This window comes from Biomphalaria glabrata, chromosome 2 (genome assembly GCF_947242115.1).
Source record: "Biomphalaria glabrata chromosome 2, xgBioGlab47.1, whole genome shotgun sequence".
Classification (NCBI taxonomy): domain Eukaryota; kingdom Metazoa; phylum Mollusca; class Gastropoda; family Planorbidae; genus Biomphalaria; species Biomphalaria glabrata.
The window spans coordinates 17,180,252-17,202,030 of NC_074712.1; the positions used below are offsets into that span (position 1 = coordinate 17,180,252).

General features: G+C 39.4%; 1 protein-coding gene across 7 annotated transcripts in view; it reads left to right on the top strand.

Annotated features, from left to right (window-relative positions):
• LOC106056272 (BAI1-associated protein 3-like) overlaps window positions 1-21,779 on the top strand; it is a 328,613-nt gene that overhangs the window by 168,754 nt on the left and 138,080 nt on the right. For 4 of the 7 annotated variants that reach the window (XM_056019443.1, XM_056019441.1, XM_056019444.1 and 1 more), the window contains one exon: window positions 15,728-15,815. In XM_056019443.1, the coding sequence (XP_055875418.1) occupies window positions 15,728-15,815 (88 nt within the window). Of the gene's footprint in view, window positions 1-15,407; window positions 15,816-21,779 lie in introns of all 7 variants that reach the window. The other 3 variants (XM_056019446.1, XM_056019445.1, XM_056019447.1) reach the window with 1 other exon arrangement.

Here is a 21,779-nt window from a genome sequence, read left to right on the forward strand (position 1 = left end):
TACAGTGTCATGCAGATGTCTCTGTGGGAAACTATTGTCTGTCCCATGAGGTTGATACAGTGTCATGCAGATGTCTCTGTGGGAAACTATTGTCTGTCCCATGAGGTTGATACAGTGTCATGCAGATGTCTATGTGGGAAACTATTGTCTGTCCCATGAGGTTGATACAGTGTCATGCAGATGTCTCTGTGGGAAACTATTGTCTGTCCCATGAGGTTGATACAGTGTCATGCAGATGTCTCTGTGGGAAACTATTGTCTGTCCCATGAGGTTGATACAGTGTCATGCAGATGTCTCTGTGGGAAACTAGTGTCTGTCCCATGAGGTTGATACAGTGTCATGCAGATGTCTCTGTGGGAAACTAGTGTCTGTCCCATGAGGTTGATACAGTGTCATGCAGATGTCTCTGTGGGAAACTATTGTCTGTCCCATGAGGTTGATACAGTGTCATGCAGATGTCTCTGTGGGAAACTATTGTCTGTCCCATGAGGTTGATACAGTGTCATGCAGATGTCTCTGTGGGAAACTATTGTCTGTCCCATGAGGTTGATACAGTGTCATGCAGATGTCTCTGTGGGAAACTAGTGTCTGTCCCATGAGGTTGATACAGTGTCATGCAGATGTCTCTGACGGAAACTATTGTCTGTCCCATGAGGTTGATACAGTGTCATGCAGATGTCTCTGTGGGAAACTAGTGTCTGTCCCATGAGGTTGATACAGTGTCATGCAGATGTCTCTGACGGAAACTATTGTCTGTCCCATGAGGTTGATACAGTGTCATGCAGATGTCTCTGTGGGAAACTAGTGTCTGTCCCATGAGGTTGATACAGTGTCATGCAGATGTCTCTGTGGGAAACTATTGTCTGTCCCATGAGGTTGATACAGTGTCATGCAGATGTCTCTGTGGGAAACTAGTGTCTGTCCCATGAGGTTGATACAGTGTCAAGCAGATGTCTCTGTGGGAAACTAGTGTCTGTCCCATGAGGTTGATACAGTGTCATGCAGATGTCTCTGTGGGAAACTAGTGTCTGTCCCATGAGGTTGATACAGTGTCATGCAGATGTCTCTGTGGGAAACTAGTGTCTGTCCCATGAGGTTGATACAGTGTCATGCAGATGTCTATGTGGGAAACTAGTGTCTGTCCCATGAGGTTGATACAGTGTCATGCAGATGTCTCTGTCGGAAACTATTGTCTGTCCCATGAGGTTGATACAGTGTCATGCAGATGTCTCTGTGGGAAACTATTGTCTGTCCCATGAGGTTGATACAGTGTCATGCAGATGTCTCTGACGGAAACTATTGTCTGTCCCATGAGGTTGATACAGTGTCATGCAGATGTCTCTGACGGAAACTATTGTCTGTCCCATGAGGTTGATACAGTGTCATGCAGATGTCTCTGACGGAAACTATTGTCTGTCCCATGAGGTTGATACAGTGTCATGCAGATGTCTCTGTGGGAAACTAGTGTCTGTCCCATGAGGTTGATACAGTGTCATGCAGATGTCTCTGTGGGAAACTAGTGTCTGTCCCATGAGGTTGATACAGTGTCATGCAGATGTCTCTGTGGGAAACTAGTGTCTGTCCCATGAGGTTGATACAGTGTCATGCAGATGTCTCTGTGGGAAACTATTGTCTGTCCCATGAGGTTGATACAGTGTCATGCAGATGTCTCTGTGGGAAACTATTGTCTGTCCCATGAGGTTGATACAGTGTCATGCAGATGTCTCTGTGGGAAACTATTGTCTGTCCCATGAGGTTGATACAGTGTCATGCAGATGTCTCTGTGGGAAACTAGTGTCTGTCCCATGAGGTTGATACAGTGTCATGCAGATGTCTCTGACGGAAACTATTGTCTGTCCCATGAGGTTGATACAGTGTCATGCAGATGTCTCTGTGGGAAACTAGTGTCTGTCCCATGAGGTTGATACAGTGTCATGCAGATGTCTCTGACGGAAACTATTGTCTGTCCCATGAGGTTGATACAGTGTCATGCAGATGTCTCTGTGGGAAACTAGTGTCTGTCCCATGAGGTTGATACAGTGTCATGCAGATGTCTCTGTGGGAAACTATTGTCTGTCCCATGAGGTTGATACAGTGTCATGCAGATGTCTCTGTGGGAAACTAGTGTCTGTCCCATGAGGTTGATACAGTGTCATGCAGATGTCTCTGTGGGAAACTAGTGTCTGTCCCATGAGGTTGATACAGTGTCATGCAGATGTCTCTGTGGGAAACTAGTGTCTGTCCCATGAGGTTGATACAGTGTCATGCAGATGTCTCTGTGGGAAACTAGTGTCTGTCCCATGAGGTTGATACAGTGTCATGCAGATGTCTATGTGGGAAACTAGTGTCTGTCCCATGAGGTTGATACAGTGTCATGCAGATGTCTCTGTCGGAAACTATTGTCTGTCCCATGAGGTTGATACAGTGTCATGCAGATGTCTCTGTGGGAAACTATTGTCTGTCCCATGAGGTTGATACAGTGTCATGCAGATGTCTCTGACGGAAACTATTGTCTGTCCCATGAGGTTGATACAGTGTCATGCAGATGTCTCTGACGGAAACTATTGTCTGTCCCATGAGGTTGATACAGTGTCATGCAGATGTCTCTGACGGAAACTATTGTCTGTCCCATGAGGTTGATACAGTGTCATGCAGATGTCTCTGTGGGAAACTAGTGTCTGTCCCATGAGGTTGATACAGTGTCATGCAGATGTCTCTGACGGAAACTATTGTCTGTCCCATGAGGTTGATACAGTGTCATGCAGATGTCTCTGTGGGAAACTATTGTCTGTCCCATGAGGTTGATACAGTGTCATGCAGATGTCTCTGACGGAAACTATTGTCTGTCCCATGAGGTTGATACAGTGTCATGCAGATGTCTCTGTGGGAAACTATTGTCTGTCCCATGAGGTTGATACAGTGTCATGCAGATGTCTCTGTGGGAAACTATTGTCTGTCCCATGAGGTTGATACAGTGTCATGCAGATGTCTCTGTGGGAAACTATTGTCTGTCCCATGAGGTTGATACAGTGTCATGCAGATGTCTCTGTGGGAAACTATTGTCTGTCCCATGAGGTTGATACAGTGTCATGCAGATGTCTCTGTGGGAAACTATTGTCTGTCCCATGAGGTTGATACAGTGTCATGCAGATGTCTCTGTGGGAAACTATTGTCTGTCCCATGAGTTTGATACAGTGTCATGCAGATGTCTCTGTGGGAAACTATTGTCTGTCCCATGAGGTTGATACAGTGTCATGCAGATGTCGGAAACTATTGTCTGTCCCATGAGGTTGATACAGTGTCATGCAGATGTCTCTGTCGGAAACTATTGTCTGTCCCATGAGGTTGATACAGTGTCATGCAGATGTCTCTGTGGGAAACTATTGTCTGTCCCATGAGGTTGATACAGTGTCATGCAGATGTCTCTGTGGGAAACTAGTGTCTGTCCCATGAGGTTGATACAGTGTCATGCAGATGTCTCTGTGGGAAACTAGTGTCTGTCCCATGAGGTTGATACAGTGTCATGCAGATGTCTATGTGGGAAACTAGTGTCTGTCCCATGAGGTTGATACAGTGTCATGCAGATGTCTCTGTCGGAAACTATTGTCTGTCCCATGAGGTTGATACAGTGTCATGCAGATGTCTCTGTGGGAAACTATTGTCTGTCCCATGAGGTTGATACAGTGTCATGCAGATGTCTCTGACGGAAACTATTGTCTGTCCCATGAGGTTGATACAGTGTCATGCAGATGTCTCTGACGGAAACTATTGTCTGTCCCATGAGGTTGATACAGTGTCATGCAGATGTCTCTGACGGAAACTATTGTCTGTCCCATGAGGTTGATACAGTGTCATGCAGATGTCTCTGTGGGAAACTAGTGTCTGTCCCATGAGGTTGATACAGTGTCATGCAGATGTCTCTGACGGAAACTATTGTCTGTCCCATGAGGTTGATACAGTGTCATGCAGATGTCTCTGTGGGAAACTATTGTCTGTCCCATGAGGTTGATACAGTGTCATGCAGATGTCTCTGTGGGAAACTAGTGTCTGTCCCATGAGGTTGATACAGTGTCATGCAGATGTCTCTGTGGGAAACTAGTGTCTGTCCCATGAGGTTGATACAGTGTCATGCAGATGTCTATGTGGGAAACTAGTGTCTGTCCCATGAGGTTGATACAGTGTCATGCAGATGTCTCTGTGGGAAACTAGTGTCTGTCCCATGAGGTTGATACAGTGTCATGCAGATGTCTCTGTGGGAAACTAGTGTCTGTCCCATGAGGTTGATACAGTGTCATGCAGATGTCTATGTGGGAAACTAGTGTCTGTCCCATGAGGTTGATACAGTGTCATGCAGATGTCTATGTGGGAAACTAGTGTCTGTCCCATGAGGTTGATACAGTGTCATGCAGATGTCTCTGTCGGAAACTATTGTCTGTCCCATGAGGTTGATACAGTGTCATGCAGATGTCTCTGTGGGAAACTATTGTCTGTCCCATGAGGTTGATACAGTGTCATGCAGATGTCTCTGACGGAAACTATTGTCTGTCCCATGAGGTTGATACAGTGTCATGCAGATGTCTCTGTGGGAAACTATTGTCTGTCCCATGAGGTTGATACAGTGTCATGCAGATGTCTCTGTGGGAAACTATTGTCTGTCCCATGAGGTTGATACAGTGTCATGCAGATGTCTCTGACGGAAACTATTGTCTGTCCCATGAGGTTGATACAGTGTCATGCAGATGTCTCTGTGGGAAACTATTGTCTGTCCCATGAGTTTGATACAGTGTCATGCAGATGTCTCTGTGGGAAACTATTGTCTGTCCCATGAGGTTGATACAGTGTCATGCAGATGTCTCTGTGGGAAACTATTGTCTGTCCCATGAGGTTGATACAGTGTCATGCAGATTTATATACCACGAGCTTGCTACAAGCGGACACAACCAGAACAGTGTTGCCAACTGTGAGATTTAAAATATTATCAGTAAATATGCAAAGAAACAAAAAATGGAAAAAAAAATAAATTCTGACACGTCTGATTTTTTAAAAATCTCTATTGTTGGGGGCCCCTCTCTTGTGGGGTCCCCTTAAATGTAATCAAAGAAATGATCACTATGAATAGCCCTTAGAATGAAAACCTCCATTAAAATGTTAAACATAAAACAAATCTAAACACATATGATAAAATCCAGCTTGAGAGTCATTGGACTTTCTCTTCTAGATGAAGCCCTGGCTTGGTAAAAAATCGGAGTGAAACTTCCATAGAGAATGTACTTATTCTTCAGATATGGCTACAACAACAAGATTGATGCTAACATCAACAAAAAACAAACAAACAAAAACAGCAATAACATCAACAAAGACAGAAGCACAAATGACCTGAAGAAATGACATAATGAAAGGACTAGAAAATATCTTGAACGAGATAGGGTATGGATGTTTCGATTTAAAGAGTTCAATAAATTAATAGATGCATTTTGTGCATCGTCTTCTAGGTCTAGATCTAAAGGCATATAATTGAAATATTATCAATTGTAGTAGATCTATAGATTCGCTTAACCAGAATTTTGTTCTGGGTTGGAATGAACATATTTAATTTCTTTTTTGTTTTTAAATCTAGCTTTCTTGGTTATTAAGTGTTACATTTATATGTGTATTTATGTTTATGTATGTTGTGTGTGTGTTTGTTTTCTTGTAGTCTCCCTTGTTCTATTGTTCAGTATGTTCACGATTTCACGGTTTAATTCTGAAGTGTGTCAGTAGTGTGTAGTCACTGTGTATTAGTCTCTGCTGGTTGTTCTCTCCTTGTTTCATGTTAATAAAAATGGAGTGTAACTTTAAACATCAGTATTGTTAAGTGTATTGTAATAATATAACATTAAGAGAAAAAGAACTGCTCAATAATCTGTATAAAGGAGAAATTTTCGTTCCTTATAAGAACGTTTTTAAAAATAATTGTCTAGTTTTTCTTCCTTTCTGTTTCTTTCATTGATACTGTATTAGGCTATAGATGAGATGCACACTCACAGACCTATTTATATTATACCTAGACTTGACATGGTAATCTTTGAGCACTACATACAATTGACGTGAAAAAAAAAGTTGAAACAAGGCGTTATTTTGTTATGTAGTTATAAGAGGTAAAGTTTGTTTTTTTCAACACTAACCTTACTTACTTACTTAGACTTAGGTCCTCCTGCGACGTTTCGCGCATTGGGCGGCAAGCTGTCTCCATAAAGATCTGTCACTGGCAATGTCTGAAGCCTCCTCCCACCTGGTAAACACTGTTCTGAGGTCCTCCATGAAAGTGTGGCGCCAAGTTATACGAGGACGTCCCTGTTTGCGCTTTCCTCGTATTGGCAACCATGTCATCGCAAGTCATGGTATGCGTAGTTCATTTTGTCTTAGAACATGTCCCGCAAACCTCTTGCGACGCTCTGTCACAACCTCACTAAGTGTTCGACTACCAGTTCGGCATTGGATTTCCTTGTTTGAGACCCGATCTGTGTAACTGACTCCCTAAATCCGTCTCAGACATTTTTGTTGAGCCACATGTAACATACAATTTAATGTTCAGATTTAGATCTAGTAATTGAACATCGAAAATAAGAGTACTCTCGACTCATAATGTCATAATTATTATTTTGCAATTTTTAGATACATAATCTAGAAAGATCTAAATAATCAATCTATTTAAATGTACATAAGATGATTAAAATAAACAGACTTGAATTATTCTGATCTAGGATTTTCGAAACATTATCTCAATGGAAACTAACAGGAATTGGCTTTGTTTCATAGATTTGCGTGAATATATAGTTCTGTGATTAATAACCCATTCTATTAAATATCCTAAAAATGGTATTGTATTATTTCTAAACTTTGAAAACTAAAGATCATTACTTTTCTGAGACAGAAGATTTCCAAGATTTACATGGCGAATTCCGGTACAGCTTGAAAAAAAAGAGTTGCGTACATCACGATCTGATACTTCTTCTTCTCCGTTCTCATTGTTATGTTGGAGCGTTCAGATGACTAGACCAATGCATGAGATGAACTGCGCAGTGGTTTCCAAATCATAGAGCTCTCCATATAGTTTTCTTTCTATTGGGGTGTTTTGGGGCCTGTGTCTTAGACGGGCCACTTGGTAAAGAGAGCAGTTTTGGAGGACGTGGTCGGCATTCTCTGGTGACACTCCACATGGGCAGATTTTACTGGTTCCAATTTTGAGCTTCCGGTACATGTGTTGTCGCATTCTGTTGTGTCCGGTCCTGAATCGAAAGATGAGACGTTGATCTTATCGGGATAGCTTATAGTAAGTGTCATCTTTCTTGAGATTTGGATGAGAGCTTGTCCATTTCTCATTTATTTTATTTACAATTAATTTCTTCTGGATAGAGTGCAGAGTTTATTTGTGAGTTTGTTCTCCCACTCTTGGCGAGTGTGTCAGCCTTCTCATTTCCTTTTAGTTGTATATGAGCTGGTATCCGTTGAATAACTGTTTTTGCTGTTGTTGTTGAGCTTTGTAAGTGCTGTTCTGAGGTTTTTAATATAAGAGGAATTAGAGTTTTGCAAGCTTTGGAGGGTTGTTTTCGCATCGGTTAGAAACGATCTGATACGAAATTTGGCTTTGTTTCCAGTGCAGCTATAGTATTTATGAGCGTAGCAAAGAGGGTTCGAAGGTTCTAAGCCAGAAAAGATAAATTTTCTTAGATTCGGGTTGGCTTCCCTACAGAAAAAGAGTTACGTACATAACAATCTCTATATATTTAGGTTGATGATCATAGACTTATATACATATATATATTATATCTAGACTGGACATGTAAATATTTTAACACAACAAAAAATGTGAAAAATTTATAAAAAAGTTGAAACAAGGCGTTGTTTTGTAAAGTAGTTATAAGAAGTTAAGTTCTATTTTTTTTCAACTCTAGCCTATGTAATATATTATTTAATTTTTAGATCTAGATCTAGTAATTGAACATCAAAAATAATAGTACTCTCTTTCTCATAATTATTATTTTGCAATTTTCAGATATGTAATCTAGAAAGATCTAGGTAATCAATCTATTTAAATATTAATAAAATGATTACAATCAACAGACATGAATTATTTCGATCTAGAATTGTTGAAACATTATCTCAATGAAAACTAACAGGAAATGGCTTTGTTTCATATATTTGCGTGAATATATAGTTCTGTGATTAATAGCCCATTGTAAAGAAAATCAGAGAAATCATTTTGCATTATTTCTAAACTTTGAAAATTAAAGATCATTACTTTTCTAATACAGTAAAGATTGATTGGGGCGACTTCCCTTACAGATTTGATAAAGAGTTACGTACATAAAAATCTCTCTCTGTATATATAGGTCTGTGACTCGATCAATCGATAAGAATTTGTTTCTGATTTACAGTCTAAATATAATATATAAGTCTATGTCTATGATCTGATCATTATCGGATAAGAATTTGTTTCCGTTGTCCATTCTAGATATAATATCTATGGGTCTATGTGCACACCGGTGCATACATCTCTGAATGTAAATAAAGCGCACGTGGCTTGTGAATTAACTTTTAGTTTGAACCCCTCCCCCCCCCCCCCATTAAATGTACGTTTTTAAATCGCTTCTTAATTTTTCTAAATATAAATGAGATAGAAGTGTGTACATTAAAACTGCATTAGATCGATACTGTCTGTCAAAACGTCAACAGCACAGGGAACATATGTAGGAGGATTCTGTCGGTTAGATGCATGCACATATTAATAATTAACAACACACAAAACCCATATGGCAATACAATGAGAATGCACTATGAGAATAATATTGTCGTGCGCCATATATGTCACACAAATGTTTAGTGTTATAACGTCACTAAACATAGAGGCGGCCTTAAGGGGCGGCGTGTGGGGCGACCGCCCCAGGCCCAGCGCGTTGGGGGGCTTCGCGATAAAGAGAATCCTCTGAATTCCTTGTCATCGTCAGCCCAACGTAGAAATATATTCTACTGGGAGTCGAATCCTTAGTAAGGTTGTGACAGAGCGTCGCATGAGGTTTTGCGGGACATGTTTTCCGACAAAAGGAATTACGCAAAATAAGAGTTGCGGAAACAGCTTGCCGGAAAATGCGCCGAACGGCGCTAGAGGGTCTAAGTCAGTAAGAATAGCACATTAGGTTTTTGAAATAAAACTTTTTAATAGCAAGATAATGCACTGTAGATACCTCAGAATATGCATTTTGTTGGTTTTCAATATCAGAAATAGTGCTCGGCGGCTTTCAATACCAGAAATAGTGATATGACACTCGCCAAGGGCCCCGCGCACTGCTAAGGACGCCTCTGTTCAAAACATCAATAAGTCAAAGAGAATGATTTCCTTTTAACTTTGTTGAACACCTGAGACCTTTGCAATTTATATTTGTACACTTCATTTGTTTTTTAACTTTGTTTTTTTGTACTGTGGGAGTACTAACTGGGTTATTACACTAATAAAAAGTCATGGACGTCTGCGCAGTCATTTAGGCGGGAAAGCTGTTTGCCTCGTGACTTTACAACGTCTTAGATCAAAACTGATTCTCGATTGGTGCGTGTTGGGTTTGTTTAGTGTGCACCAAGTTTATAGCGTAATGCCAACATCTGCTAACTGAGATATCTAATTGTTACTAAGCGTATATCAACTCTGGAATCGCGGTGGTGGAGGTCTCGGGTTCGAATCCTGGTGAAGACTGGGAATTTTATTTTCGGGATCTTTAGGGCGCCACTGAGTCAACCCAGCTCTTATGGGTACCTGACATTAGTTTGGGAAAAGTAAATGCTGTTGGTCTTTGTGCTGGCCACATGACACCATCGTTAGCCGTGGGCAGCAGAAACATCTGCTCTATAGACCGCATCATCTCAATTGACCTCATGTCACGAGCGTGAGGTGGAGGTATAAGCTGAATTAATCCCCTTTATATGCGCCATTTTTAATGTAATTTTGAAACAAACAAAAGATTACTATACAATATTGGAAACTTAATTACATGACTTTTCCAAACTAACTGATACAATTACACTTAGTATAAGCTTTGTTGTGTTTTTTTTTTTGTTGTTGTTGTTTTTTATGTTTTTCTTGTTTATTCGCCATTTTGACCCAACAAGTTTTTGTTTTTTTTAATCCGACATTTTGAAAAGTAAAAGATTCTACATCCGTTTACTTAGTGCGCGCAATTTCTACTGAGCACTCGGTAAGCTCAGTCGGTAGAGTATCAGACTTTTTTTCATTTCGGGTAGAGAGGAATTTTCGATTATCATTGCACCACACAAAGATCGCAGCTTATTAAAGCTACTTTTGTGTGTGGTTAAAAGAAACATTATCAATGGAAGAGTTTGTTTTTTTCTCCTTTGATTTGCTTTCCCACTGGGACAAAGGCATTTCCAAGTTCAGAAACAAAAGTGTCCAGGTTTTTTCACGTCTTAAAGTTAAAAAAAAAAACTCTCTAGAAATCAAACATTTCTTTTGCTGCACAAAATTAACGGAAGTACTTTTTTTTTGTCCAAAGAATTGCTGAGCCTTGGTTAAAATCGGGATTGCGATGCCATTCGCTAGCAGACAGATTAGAGTGGTTGTTAGATATATACATGTATTTAGTGTAGAGTGCGTTATCCCTTACGAAGCGAAAACGTTTGTGGTCGCCACTGCCCTCTAGCATCGGCGTTTTGTTGTTGTTGTTGTTGCTGTTATTTTTTTGTCATATTTATTATAAAAATTGCGAGTATGTGTGTATATTAACACTGTGTGTATGTCTGTAAGAAGGAACCTGATGATTGTGTGTGATACTTATATCATACGTTTGTGTAGACAGATATTTTAATTTGGTCATTCTATCAGAAACAAATGGCCATTACTCTTGATTTCTGTTCCCGGTGCTATCCTGTGGCTGATGTATCGACATCATCTCAGCTCTGTATCAACATCATCTGACAACCTACAAATGAATGGTTTAATTCCCTACGAATGCCACTGCCCCCGGGAAGGAGTCCACGATAGCTCACCTTTGCCCCCGGGAAGGAGTCCACGATAGCTCACCTCTGCCCCCGGGAAGGAGTCCACCACCTCTGCCCCCGGGAAGGAGTCCACCACCTCTGCCCCCGGGAAGGAGTCTACCACCTCTGCCCCCGGGAAGGAGTCTACCACCTCTGCCCCCCCCGGGAAGGAGTCCACCACCTCTTCCCCCCCGGGAAGGAGTCCACCACCTCTGCCCCCGGGAAGGAGTCCACCACCTCTGCCCCCCCGGGAAGGAGTCCACCACCTCTGCCCCCCCGGGAAGGAGTCCACCACCTCTGCCCCCCCGGGAAGGAGTCCACCACCTCTGCCCCCCCGGGAAGGAGTCCACCACCTCTGCCCCCCCGGGAAGGAGTCCACCACCTCTGCCCCCGGGAAGGAGTCCACCACCTCTGCCCCCGGGAAGGAGTCCACCACCTCTGCCCCCCCGGGAAGGAGTCCACCACCTCTGCCCCCCCGGGAAGGAGTCCACCACCTCTGCCCCCCCGGGAAGGAGTCCACCACCTCTGCCCCCGGGAAGGAGTCCACCACCTCTGCCCCCCCGGGAAGGAGTCCACCACCTCTGCCCCCCCGGGAAGGAGTCCACCACCTCTGCCCCAACAAATGTGTAGCTCGACTTAAGTCAAACGTTGTCGCCTTTTTTTTTCCCTTTATTTTTAGGGTCGGTTAATGGGGGGGTGGGTAGATTTTTTTTTCTACCCGAACGACAGACTAATGAGGCACTTTACAGGCCGGCTTCATGAACAATCCCCTCTCTCACGCACACAAACATACACACATCCATATATTGCACTATGTCACTCCGATCTTGTGTTGAGCAGTGGTCGTGAGGGATATAGCGAAACACACTCACACACATAGCTAAAGGCAACGGTCTGGTTGTAAACAGGACCCTCCCGTCTCCATTTTAGACCTCGCGGTATTCTATCTTTGCCTCCCCTCCCCCGGCATTAAACGCGCCTCCTCTCCTCTTCAAGTGCCCCCTCCCACCCCTTCCCTCCCGGGTAATGTGCAGGCATTGGTGAATAGATCAGTTAGTATGACGTAAGAGTGAGATGGATCGGGGGAGGAGAGAAAGAAGAAAGGAAAAAAAAAGGGGCTGAAAAGGAGGTGGGGGGGGAGGAGGTGTTCAGTTTGTTTGGTTGATTTAGGCAATCAAATGTGGAGTGACTGTCCATTTGGTTAATTAGTCAAACATCAGAGCAAGTGATATATTTGTGGCTTCTTTTTTTCACTTTCCTCTTTCTTTCTATATCGTTCTTTGCTCTTTCTTTCTCTATTCTTTCTTTTTTGGTCTCTTTTTTACCCTTTTTTTTTTCATGTTTCTTTTTTTTTTTCTTGTATTTATTCTTTCTTTTTACACCATCTTAACTTTATTGATGTTTTTTTTTCTTTCTGTTTCTCTTTTTATTCATGTTTCTTTTTTAATTCATTTTTTTTCTCTTTTTTTTTAATTGTTTTTTTCTTTCTATTTTGTCTCCCTTTATTTTCTCTTTTTTTTCACTTTGTTATTCATTTAGTCTTTCTTATTCATCATCTTTTTGATTCGAGTCTTTCTGTTTTGTTTTTTTTTCTTTATCCCCATCTTTCTAAATTCAGTTTTACTGCGCTGTTCTGTTTTGTTGTTCTGACCTTCAGTGACTGTGTCTAATTTCTTTTTCTCTCTGGGAAAATAGTTTTGAGTTTTGTTTAGGAGTGTAAGTGCGATAATATGTGTGTGTTTGTGCGTGTGAAGAGGTGACGGTCAGTTTAATACATATGAAATGGAAGGTTAGAAACATTCGTAAGTATCATGTCACAACAACTACCTTTGTAGATCTGCATTTTTACAAAGCTTCTATCAACTCCCTCTGTCTGTCTGTCTGTCTGTCTGACCAAAAGTTTCTACACGTTATTTCTCCCACATCCAATCTCGGGTCAAGCTGAAATTTTGCACGATTATTTCTTGTAATTGACAAACACAAGAATAAAAATAATTGATCAATTAGTCAATTAATTGTTTGTAATTAATTATTTTGTTTAGTATCTCAAACAAGGGAAAGAATTTGTACTTGACTGAAGTGGTGGTACAAGCTGAATTAGTCCCCTTTATACATTGTCGTCTGAGTCTTAGTAAACACAACATGAAAAATAGGACGAGGCTATAGAAACAAGAGAGAACTGAACAATCTTCCATGTTCATAAGCTTTCGCAGATTGGTTACCGTGTTGGCTTGAGAAGCCTGAGGAGGCTTGAGGTATGACTTTGAATTCAGGTCGTTTCCCTTTTTTTTTTGTTTTTATAAAAGCTTTTTTACTGTTCGTCCAGATCTGTTACAACTTTAATGACATGACTAATCCAAACTAATTCATACAAGTAAGCTTAATATAAGCTTTTTTTTTTTACAGTATTTTTCGCATAATTTTTTGTTATGAGTGTAAGCTGAATAGTAAGTGATTAAAGTGAGTGAGTGTGTGTAAGGTTGACAGTCAGTTTACTAGATATGAACTGGAAGATAAGGAAACATTAGCAAGTATCATATGACAGCAACAACTACCTTCAGAGATTGTAATTTCTTACTGTACATTTAATAATTCGATTTTTTTTCATCTTTCTTCATTGCAACCATTTCGTTGTCTTTCTCTCTTTTTGTTCTCTCTCTCTACATCTTTTTCTTTCTTTTTTTATTAATATCAGATTGGAATCTCGGAATGTCTCTCTACAAAGTGGTTGCACATGTTTGATTTCCTAAAGGAAGCGAACTGGCTTCCTGAATCAGTCCAAGAGATTTTGTTTCTAAAAGACTTAAGTCCAAATGGTTAAGATAAAAATATGGCCCCTGTTTCTCTATCTGTCCCCTGTTTATCTGTCCCCTGTTTATCTATCTGTCCCCTGTTTCTCTATTTGTCCCCTGTTTCTCTATGTCTCCTGTCTTTCTCTCTGTTATTCAAAAGCAAGCTTTTTTTATAACAAAAAATCAGTTAAACTAAAACACAACAGAAACGTTGAATGCCTCACACGTAAAGGTGTGTCCTATTTCTCTTTCTCACATTTCTGGCACTCTCTTCTTTCTTTTTCTTCTTGCTCATTTTTTTAAAATATTTTTCTTTTTTTTTTTCTTTCTTTTTTTTTCTCTTTTATTGTTCTAATAACTCTTTAGCTTTAGATCCACTGCGATCTCCTTTCTTTCTCTTTCTTTCTCTCTCTCTCTCTATCTATCTATCTATCTATCTATCTATCTGTATGTCTGTCTGTCCGTCTGTCTGTCTATCTATCTATCTATCTATCTATCTATCTATCTATCTGTATGTCTGTCTGTCTGTCCGTCTGTCTGTCTATCTATCTATCTATCTATCTATCTATCTATCTATCTATCTATCTATCTATCTATCTATCTATCTATCTATCTATCTATCTGTCTGTCTGTCTGTCCGTCTGTCTATCTCTCTGTCTGTCTGTCTATCTATTTATCTATCTATCTATCTATCTATCTATCTATCTATCTATCTATCTATCTATCTATCTATCTATCTATCTATCTGTCTATCTATCTATCTATCTATCTATCTATCTATCTATCTATCTATATCTATCTATCTATCTATCTATCTATCTATCTATCTATCTATCTATCTATCTATCTATCTATCTGTTTAGTTTTGATTTTCTTATTTCATTATTTCTCCCATCTTTCGCTCGTATTATCGCTTGACCTTGAACTTGAATTGACCATGTCACGGTGCCATCTTTCATTTATTTTCAACACCTCCCCCCTTTCAACTACCTCCACATCTCACCCGGACCTTTCCCCGAGTCTTTTATCAAGACGTACTCAGTATTGAGCCGTTAGTCTCTTAATAAGTCTTAGTTGTCTCTCTCTCTCTCTCTCATATACTAAGAGAGGAGAGAGAGAGAGAAGGGTGCTGCTTATGAACTCACACAAGCACTATCACACACACACACACATCACTTCCCACATTTGAGTTTCTGCTGCGCTGCATTTCCTCCCCGCGCCCTCCCATCGATTAGTTTGTATTTCCACCTCGTTGTCGTATCGATGCGCTGCTGACAGACGGACAGACAAACACGTCACTGTCACTTACAACAGGCATTAAAACTTCTCTCCCCTGACCAGACCACACCGCTGTTTCTTTCATCAAGTCCTTGTCTCACGTCACGTCCTCTTGTTAGGTTGAACCTCAGGTTTTTTTTTTGTATGCTGGGTTCAAACAATTGGACATTATTTAGTAAACCTGTCTGGGTTATTCTGTGTTCTATTTTAAGTGTGTGTTTGTTAAAAGTGCATTATATTGAGATTATGTGAATTTATTTGGATTACATTTCTTATTTTATAAGAGTTATATATTTGTGTTGTATTTTTTAGTGAATAATATGGAAACAATCAAATAACAACAAAGTGATTTAGTTTAGTGTTCTTCCCAGGATTATCTTAAACTGTGTTCATCTCTCAATGGAAATTACCGAAAATTATTTATAGCAAAATGGAGTTTTGTCATGGCGCTAAAAGTGTGACAAAGGGAGGTCACTCCACGAAAATCATTGCAGGGAAATAACTATAAAAAAATGTGACAATTATTTTCATAGAAAGAAAAAAAAAAAAAAGGAAATAATATTTCTTGAGTTAAAAAAAATGATTCAAATTATAAAATCGTATTGTCAAAAGTCTAACTCTGGGCGTTGCAGGGTTCAGGAATCAGACGGGAGTTTTTTTGAGAGCTACACTTCTCTGGCCTGGAGACAAGAGAACAAGCGTCTGAGAGCAGCCAGTGAGGTAAGTGGTTCATGGCATTTGACATTTCTTTGAATGCATCTCTTATCATATGTGTGTGTGTGCCTGTGTGCCAGTGTCATCATGGACGTCTCGTCCTCGTGTTTATCAAGCATGTGACATTTTCTAATTTCCCATGTTGTCTTTAAGGGTTAAAGGGAATCTTTTTTTGTTTTCAATGTAAACAAAAAGTTTTAAAATGTTTTAATTATATTCTTAGCTTTGCCAACATTATTACGAACTAAGTTATGTAGGTATGGTCGGAGGTAAAAAAAAAAATCAGCATGTTACTACATGGTTGCCTGGTCGTGTGGTGTGCGCTCTGGACTGTCTCGATGGTCCCACCAGACTTTTAAAAAAAAATTATTTTGTACAGCGTACTTTTCACTTCATTATCTTGCTCCTTGGGCTCTGGTCCGATCGCTTTTGCAGACCAGAGTGGAAAGGAGTGGGGGGGGGGGGGGTATCTGAGAGAAGGCTTCCGTTTCGACTTTAGCCGCTCAGCTAATACATCTCTGCAAGATCTAGAATCGGGGTTCTAACTCAAGTTACCCCTTCAGGACCGGCCCTAACAATTGCGGGGCCCTATGCGAAATGGATTGCGCGGGTCCCAGTCTAGGTAGGGATAAGGATAATAAGTGAAAATTTAAGATTTTGTGTTAGAAAATACATTCGTCTTTGCATTTTATTCATTCTTTACTAAGTACAATATTACGATCGAGTTAATTTTAAGAGCCTTGCGTGTAGCGAAGTATATCATAAGCATTCTGTTTCCTATATAGGTCACGCTCAAAAGCAATAGCATGTATTGAGAAATTCTTCAATCTATCTTCGCAAATTGTTGACCTCAAGTAATTGAATGACACCCCAATATGACAATTTTGTCTTTTTTTTTAGGAGATTTCCACGAGCCCGTGGAAAATCAGGAGGCCGCGGTAATTCTGCAATATAAGTTCTAATGGTTTAATTAAAAAATCTACAACTAGAATTAGCGCGAGGCCTACGAAAGTGCGGGGCCCACTTCCGCCGTAAAGGTTGCAATGGCCTAAGACCGGCCCTGGTCCCCGTTGACAACTAACCAAGCTGTATTGACCAGACAGTCACACTTTCTACGGGAGGTTTGTGTTAGGTTGTAATAAACTTTAATTCTAAACGAATATCGAAGAAACGTAAAACAAACCAGCAAACAAAAAGTCTCAGCTCTCGAAACTATGAAGATCACAAAAGTGGGTACAGCTTAGAGTTTAAGCTTTTTTCTTAGGGCATTAGTGTCACTGGAATTAAATAATCAATAATATAAATCATAAAGTAAGGATTATGTATGTATGTATGTATGTATGTATGTATGTATGTATGTATGTATGTATGTATGTATGTATGTATGTATGTATGTATTTATGTATTTATGTATGTGTGTATGTATGTGTGTATGTATGTCCCGTATAGAAAACAAAACTGTATCACCAATCTTTCGTTCGCTACAACTTAGCCGAATAGCTCAAAATCGCGCGCTACTTCATGAAACACTACCGAAAAGTCACGTATGCTACGAACAGAATACTTACAAGTCTTAATTTGGTCAATTAGCTATTTTTTTTGCTCCATTCATATTTTTATAACCACGCATTTGCTTTACTTCTAACACTATTATTTTGTTTAACTATTTCTGATACACTCTATCACTGGGTATATCAGTGATACGCTAATTAAGACCCTCGGGCCACGCGTAATATCTGGCTAGTTACTTCATTCCCCTTTTAGGCCTTGCGTCCAAGATGTAAAGTTCTTTTGTTTTTATGACCGACAGATGACGAGGGTGTCATGAGGTCAGCACAACAACCAACCCATTGGACCTCATTTAATTACTGTCTGGTACCTAATACAAACGACTGGACTCGACTCGTCCTGAAGTCGCGACAGTCAATAGTCCTCTCGTCACCGGAAGTCAAACTCTTAACCACTTGGACACCTTTACATATGCTCTTAGAGTTAAAGGGTTAAAAGCTAGAAAAATTATGTACCATAGGTTAACCCAGGTCTTAGTATCAATCTTACAATTGTGATAGGGGCTACAGTGAAAGAGATTAATGGTTAATACACACTATGTGGATAGACTTGCCGTCCCAAACGAGTACAAATGACCAGGTCTAGAGAGTGGCTACTCAAAGAAAAAATCTGTTTCTTTCTTTGAACTCGGCTATCGATACACTTAGGTGGACTACTCTAGTAAGACTATGTTATTTTTTTTACTCCAATTTCTTTTTTTTTTCTTTCAGTACATTTCGGTCTACTACTCTTTAACAGAATGAAAGGTTATAAATGTTTGTTGGCAAATAGCTTTCCCTAGATACTGGCCTGTTGGGCAAGTGACAAATTTACAGCAGGAATCCATTCTAGAAATGAAATAAATCTTCCTTCCTAAGTAGAAGGGGGAAAATCCAGTTTCTTAACTCAAGTGCTAGGTTTCTAGGTTTACTTTTGTATCTTTAAATGTTTCATCTTTATATCAAGACATTTCATCACGTAATACAAACAAAATATTTTATTAAAAAAATACATTTTCTAAACAGACAATACCTCCATTAATACATCCATTAATACCTCCATTATACAACTTGAAATCAAATAAATATTTGTAAAACATTAATTTAAAAAAAAGCTCCAACCGGGTATCAAACTTGTGATGTGGACACTGTTGCTTGCTTGAACATTAGGTCAGAGGGCAGTGTATAGTGCTGTGATTATTGGCACTTTCATTAGGCCTGTATAGACATCTATATAGAATAAGATCTAGACTTCTGATTTAGGATCTAGTCTAGATCAAATCTAGATCTACCTCTAAATCTAGAACCTAGATATAATCAAGATTTACGTAAAAATACAAGCAAAGCTTAGATAATTTTTCAGTAAACCTTAAGGAACTTTAAGTTTAACTAATGGCTGACTACGCCAATTTTTTTTTTTTTAAATCCAATTTAAAGCTAAATGTAAAATTATTTTATTTTTTTTTAAGTTGAAAATTATAACGGTCAAACTAAAGTTTTCTCCGTGTGGCCAACGAGCTAGAAATACTTATCTCAGCAATATGTGTCAACTGTTAAATTTCTAGAAAAAAATCGTTAGAGCAGTTTGTTGATATCAACGTTCAGGTTTCTGCCCACCCCCCCCCCCCCTTCCATGACATTCTGACTTGAATAGAAGTATTGTAACAACAACAACAACAACAACAAGGTTACAAAGACAGTTTGTGTGGAAACACAAACTCAAAATCGGCCCTCGAAGTGGTCCACCCAGGCAGGTAAAAAAGGCAGGTATCAATATTTTCAGAAAGAACATCACAATGAAATTCTATCAGTCAAACGACAGAGAAGAATGGAGAAAGAAGGTTGACAGATCTTGTGTGGTGCCCCAACGGTCCAGCAGACCAAGGGATAGGTGAAAGTGAAGGCGAAGGTAGATGCACACCTGGCCTAACTGATGTCATATAATGATTATCTAAATAATCTAATTGTTTTGTAAATGGCCAATCTCTTATTCGAAGCCTCGAGGAAAAAAAAAAAAGAAAAAAATATACATTTCCGTAAAAAGAAAAAATAATGTTTACATAGTTAAGTGATACGAGTGTGTATGCCCGGCTCTGGTAAATGTGATAATATGAAACGGCTTATTAATTGTTATTTTAAATTATGTTTCACTTATAGGCCTATGCATACTAAATAGATTTTTTCTCTTTAAAAAAAAAGTAAACTTTTTTTTTGTAAACATAATTGTTAATATGAAAGAACTTATATAACTTAACAATACATTTGTAAAAAAAATATTTGTTTTGGCAAAAACCTGAAACCGTTTGCATAAATGTGTTAAGAACATGTTGAATAGCTTACTAAATAGCCTCCCGTGTTTGTTACTATTAATAGGGAATAATTGTAAAAAAGATAAATTTTTCTGAAAAACTGCTTTCATAGTTGATTTTAAAAATTAAATTTTTCGCTTTCAGAAAAGAAAAAAGTAACCCTTGTATCAGAACTTTGAAAGGTCTAAAATATCATGATGTCGGATTTTCAATATCTTTTCTAGTTTACGAGATCTAAAAGGGACGGACGGACAGACAGACCACACAAAACTAATAGCGTCTATTGCCATTTCGGGGGCAGCTAAAAATACAAAAACTTGACATTCAAATATAAAATGATGGAATCCTATTTCAATGCACTCTGTTTAAAATCTGATCTGAAGCTCTCATAGCTCTCTTTCTCTTCATATCTCTCTCTCTCTCTTTCCATCTCTCTCTGTCTCTCTCTCTCTGTCTGTCTGTCTCTCTCTCTCTCTGTAATCAATAAAATCTATTTCCAAAGCTGGGTGTGCTAAACTCAGTTTCAATTTGAAGTGGTTTGAAGCTCAAGTTCTGACACTTCCGACTCGCTGTACTTCTCAGTTCAGTCCTTCAGCAGCACGTGACTTTAAAAGAAAAATGGAGGAATGTCTGATCACGTGATACTGTGTTGTTCATAAGGACGTCTAAACAATTCAACTACAGACATGCACAGAGACATGTTCAGAGACATATTCAGAGACATGCACAGAGACATGTTCAGAAACATATTCAGAGACATAAAGTCACATATACAGGCCTGGTTCAATTAAAGTAAAATCTCACACTTAGATACCTGGTAGAGAACTTTCTGAGTCCCAAACCGTACGACAATAGTATCTTTTTTTTAATTATTAAGTAGTTGTAATGCACTGCAGGTCACAACTGGGTCTGCGTAGTCAACTAAAACACTGCGCTCAGACTTAATCTTTGGAATCGAAGACATTGCCATTAACTGGGTTGTAATAATTTTTGCTGAGTTTTACTCGTCTGTCAATAAATCGGTTATATGAATACAAGCTCACTACAGGAAGTAGACTGGTTGCAGTGCTGGATATTTTACATAATCAGATCAAGCGTTGAGGCCAGGTGTTGATGGATTAGATTTCTAACTGGTTTCAGCGACCCAGATGCACAGATTCTAACAAATCTGAGATTTTCGCTGTTAAAATGATTGATGAGGGATAATAACATCTCCTTGACTATAAACCAATCCATAACGTCGTTCTGTATCACCATGTGTATAGCTTTGTTTTCAAACATACTTTGTATACAAGTGAACAATTGTGTAAGAAGTTTCTTTTTTAGAGACTGTGATCTTTGCAATGTGGTTGTAAAGGGAAGTTATCCAGGACAATATGTTTAAGACGCATTCTGAAAGTATTTGGTGTAAGATCAAATCAACAGTGAGAAAGTTTTGTCAAGGGCTAGGTGTTGAACCTCTACACAGCAGTAGACGCCTTGGCTCGCTTCCACGTGGATACCGATTGGCATATGTTTTATTTGTTCATGTTTGTAAAAAATATTTGACATGTTTCGGATAATCTAGATGATAGTACAAAACCTCCCAGAGGACGACATGGAGTGGCAGCGGTCAGGGTTTGAACCCGGGACCATCGAGACTACCTAACGATAGTTCAGCACGCACATAGCAGCATATGGTCGGCTTCCACATGGATATATTTTCTGGTGATCTCATTGTAGACAGGAGAGCTGCAGGAATATGTTCAATCACTTTGAATAAAGAGCAAAGTAGACATTGTCTTATGTTGATTACAAGGCGTCCCAAATGTCAAATAGCTTTGGTCCTTTGAAGTCCAAATCCGTTCGTAAGTTTCAATGTGAACATTTGTTTGTAAACCTTATCTTATGACGTCATTACCTTCTGCCACAAAGAGTGTGTCGCTCTAATGTGAAGATTACGTGCCTGAGCTGTGGCCTACGAGGACTGTTTGTAGCATCGCTTCAGGGTGTCGTACCTAACCAGTAGTTTTCAGGTTTTTTTGTTTTTTGGGTTGTTTTTTTTTTTTTGAAGACGCTTGATCTCAAACTCTGAGGGAGAAAAAAAGTTTCCAAGTCCAAAGAAGATAATGACC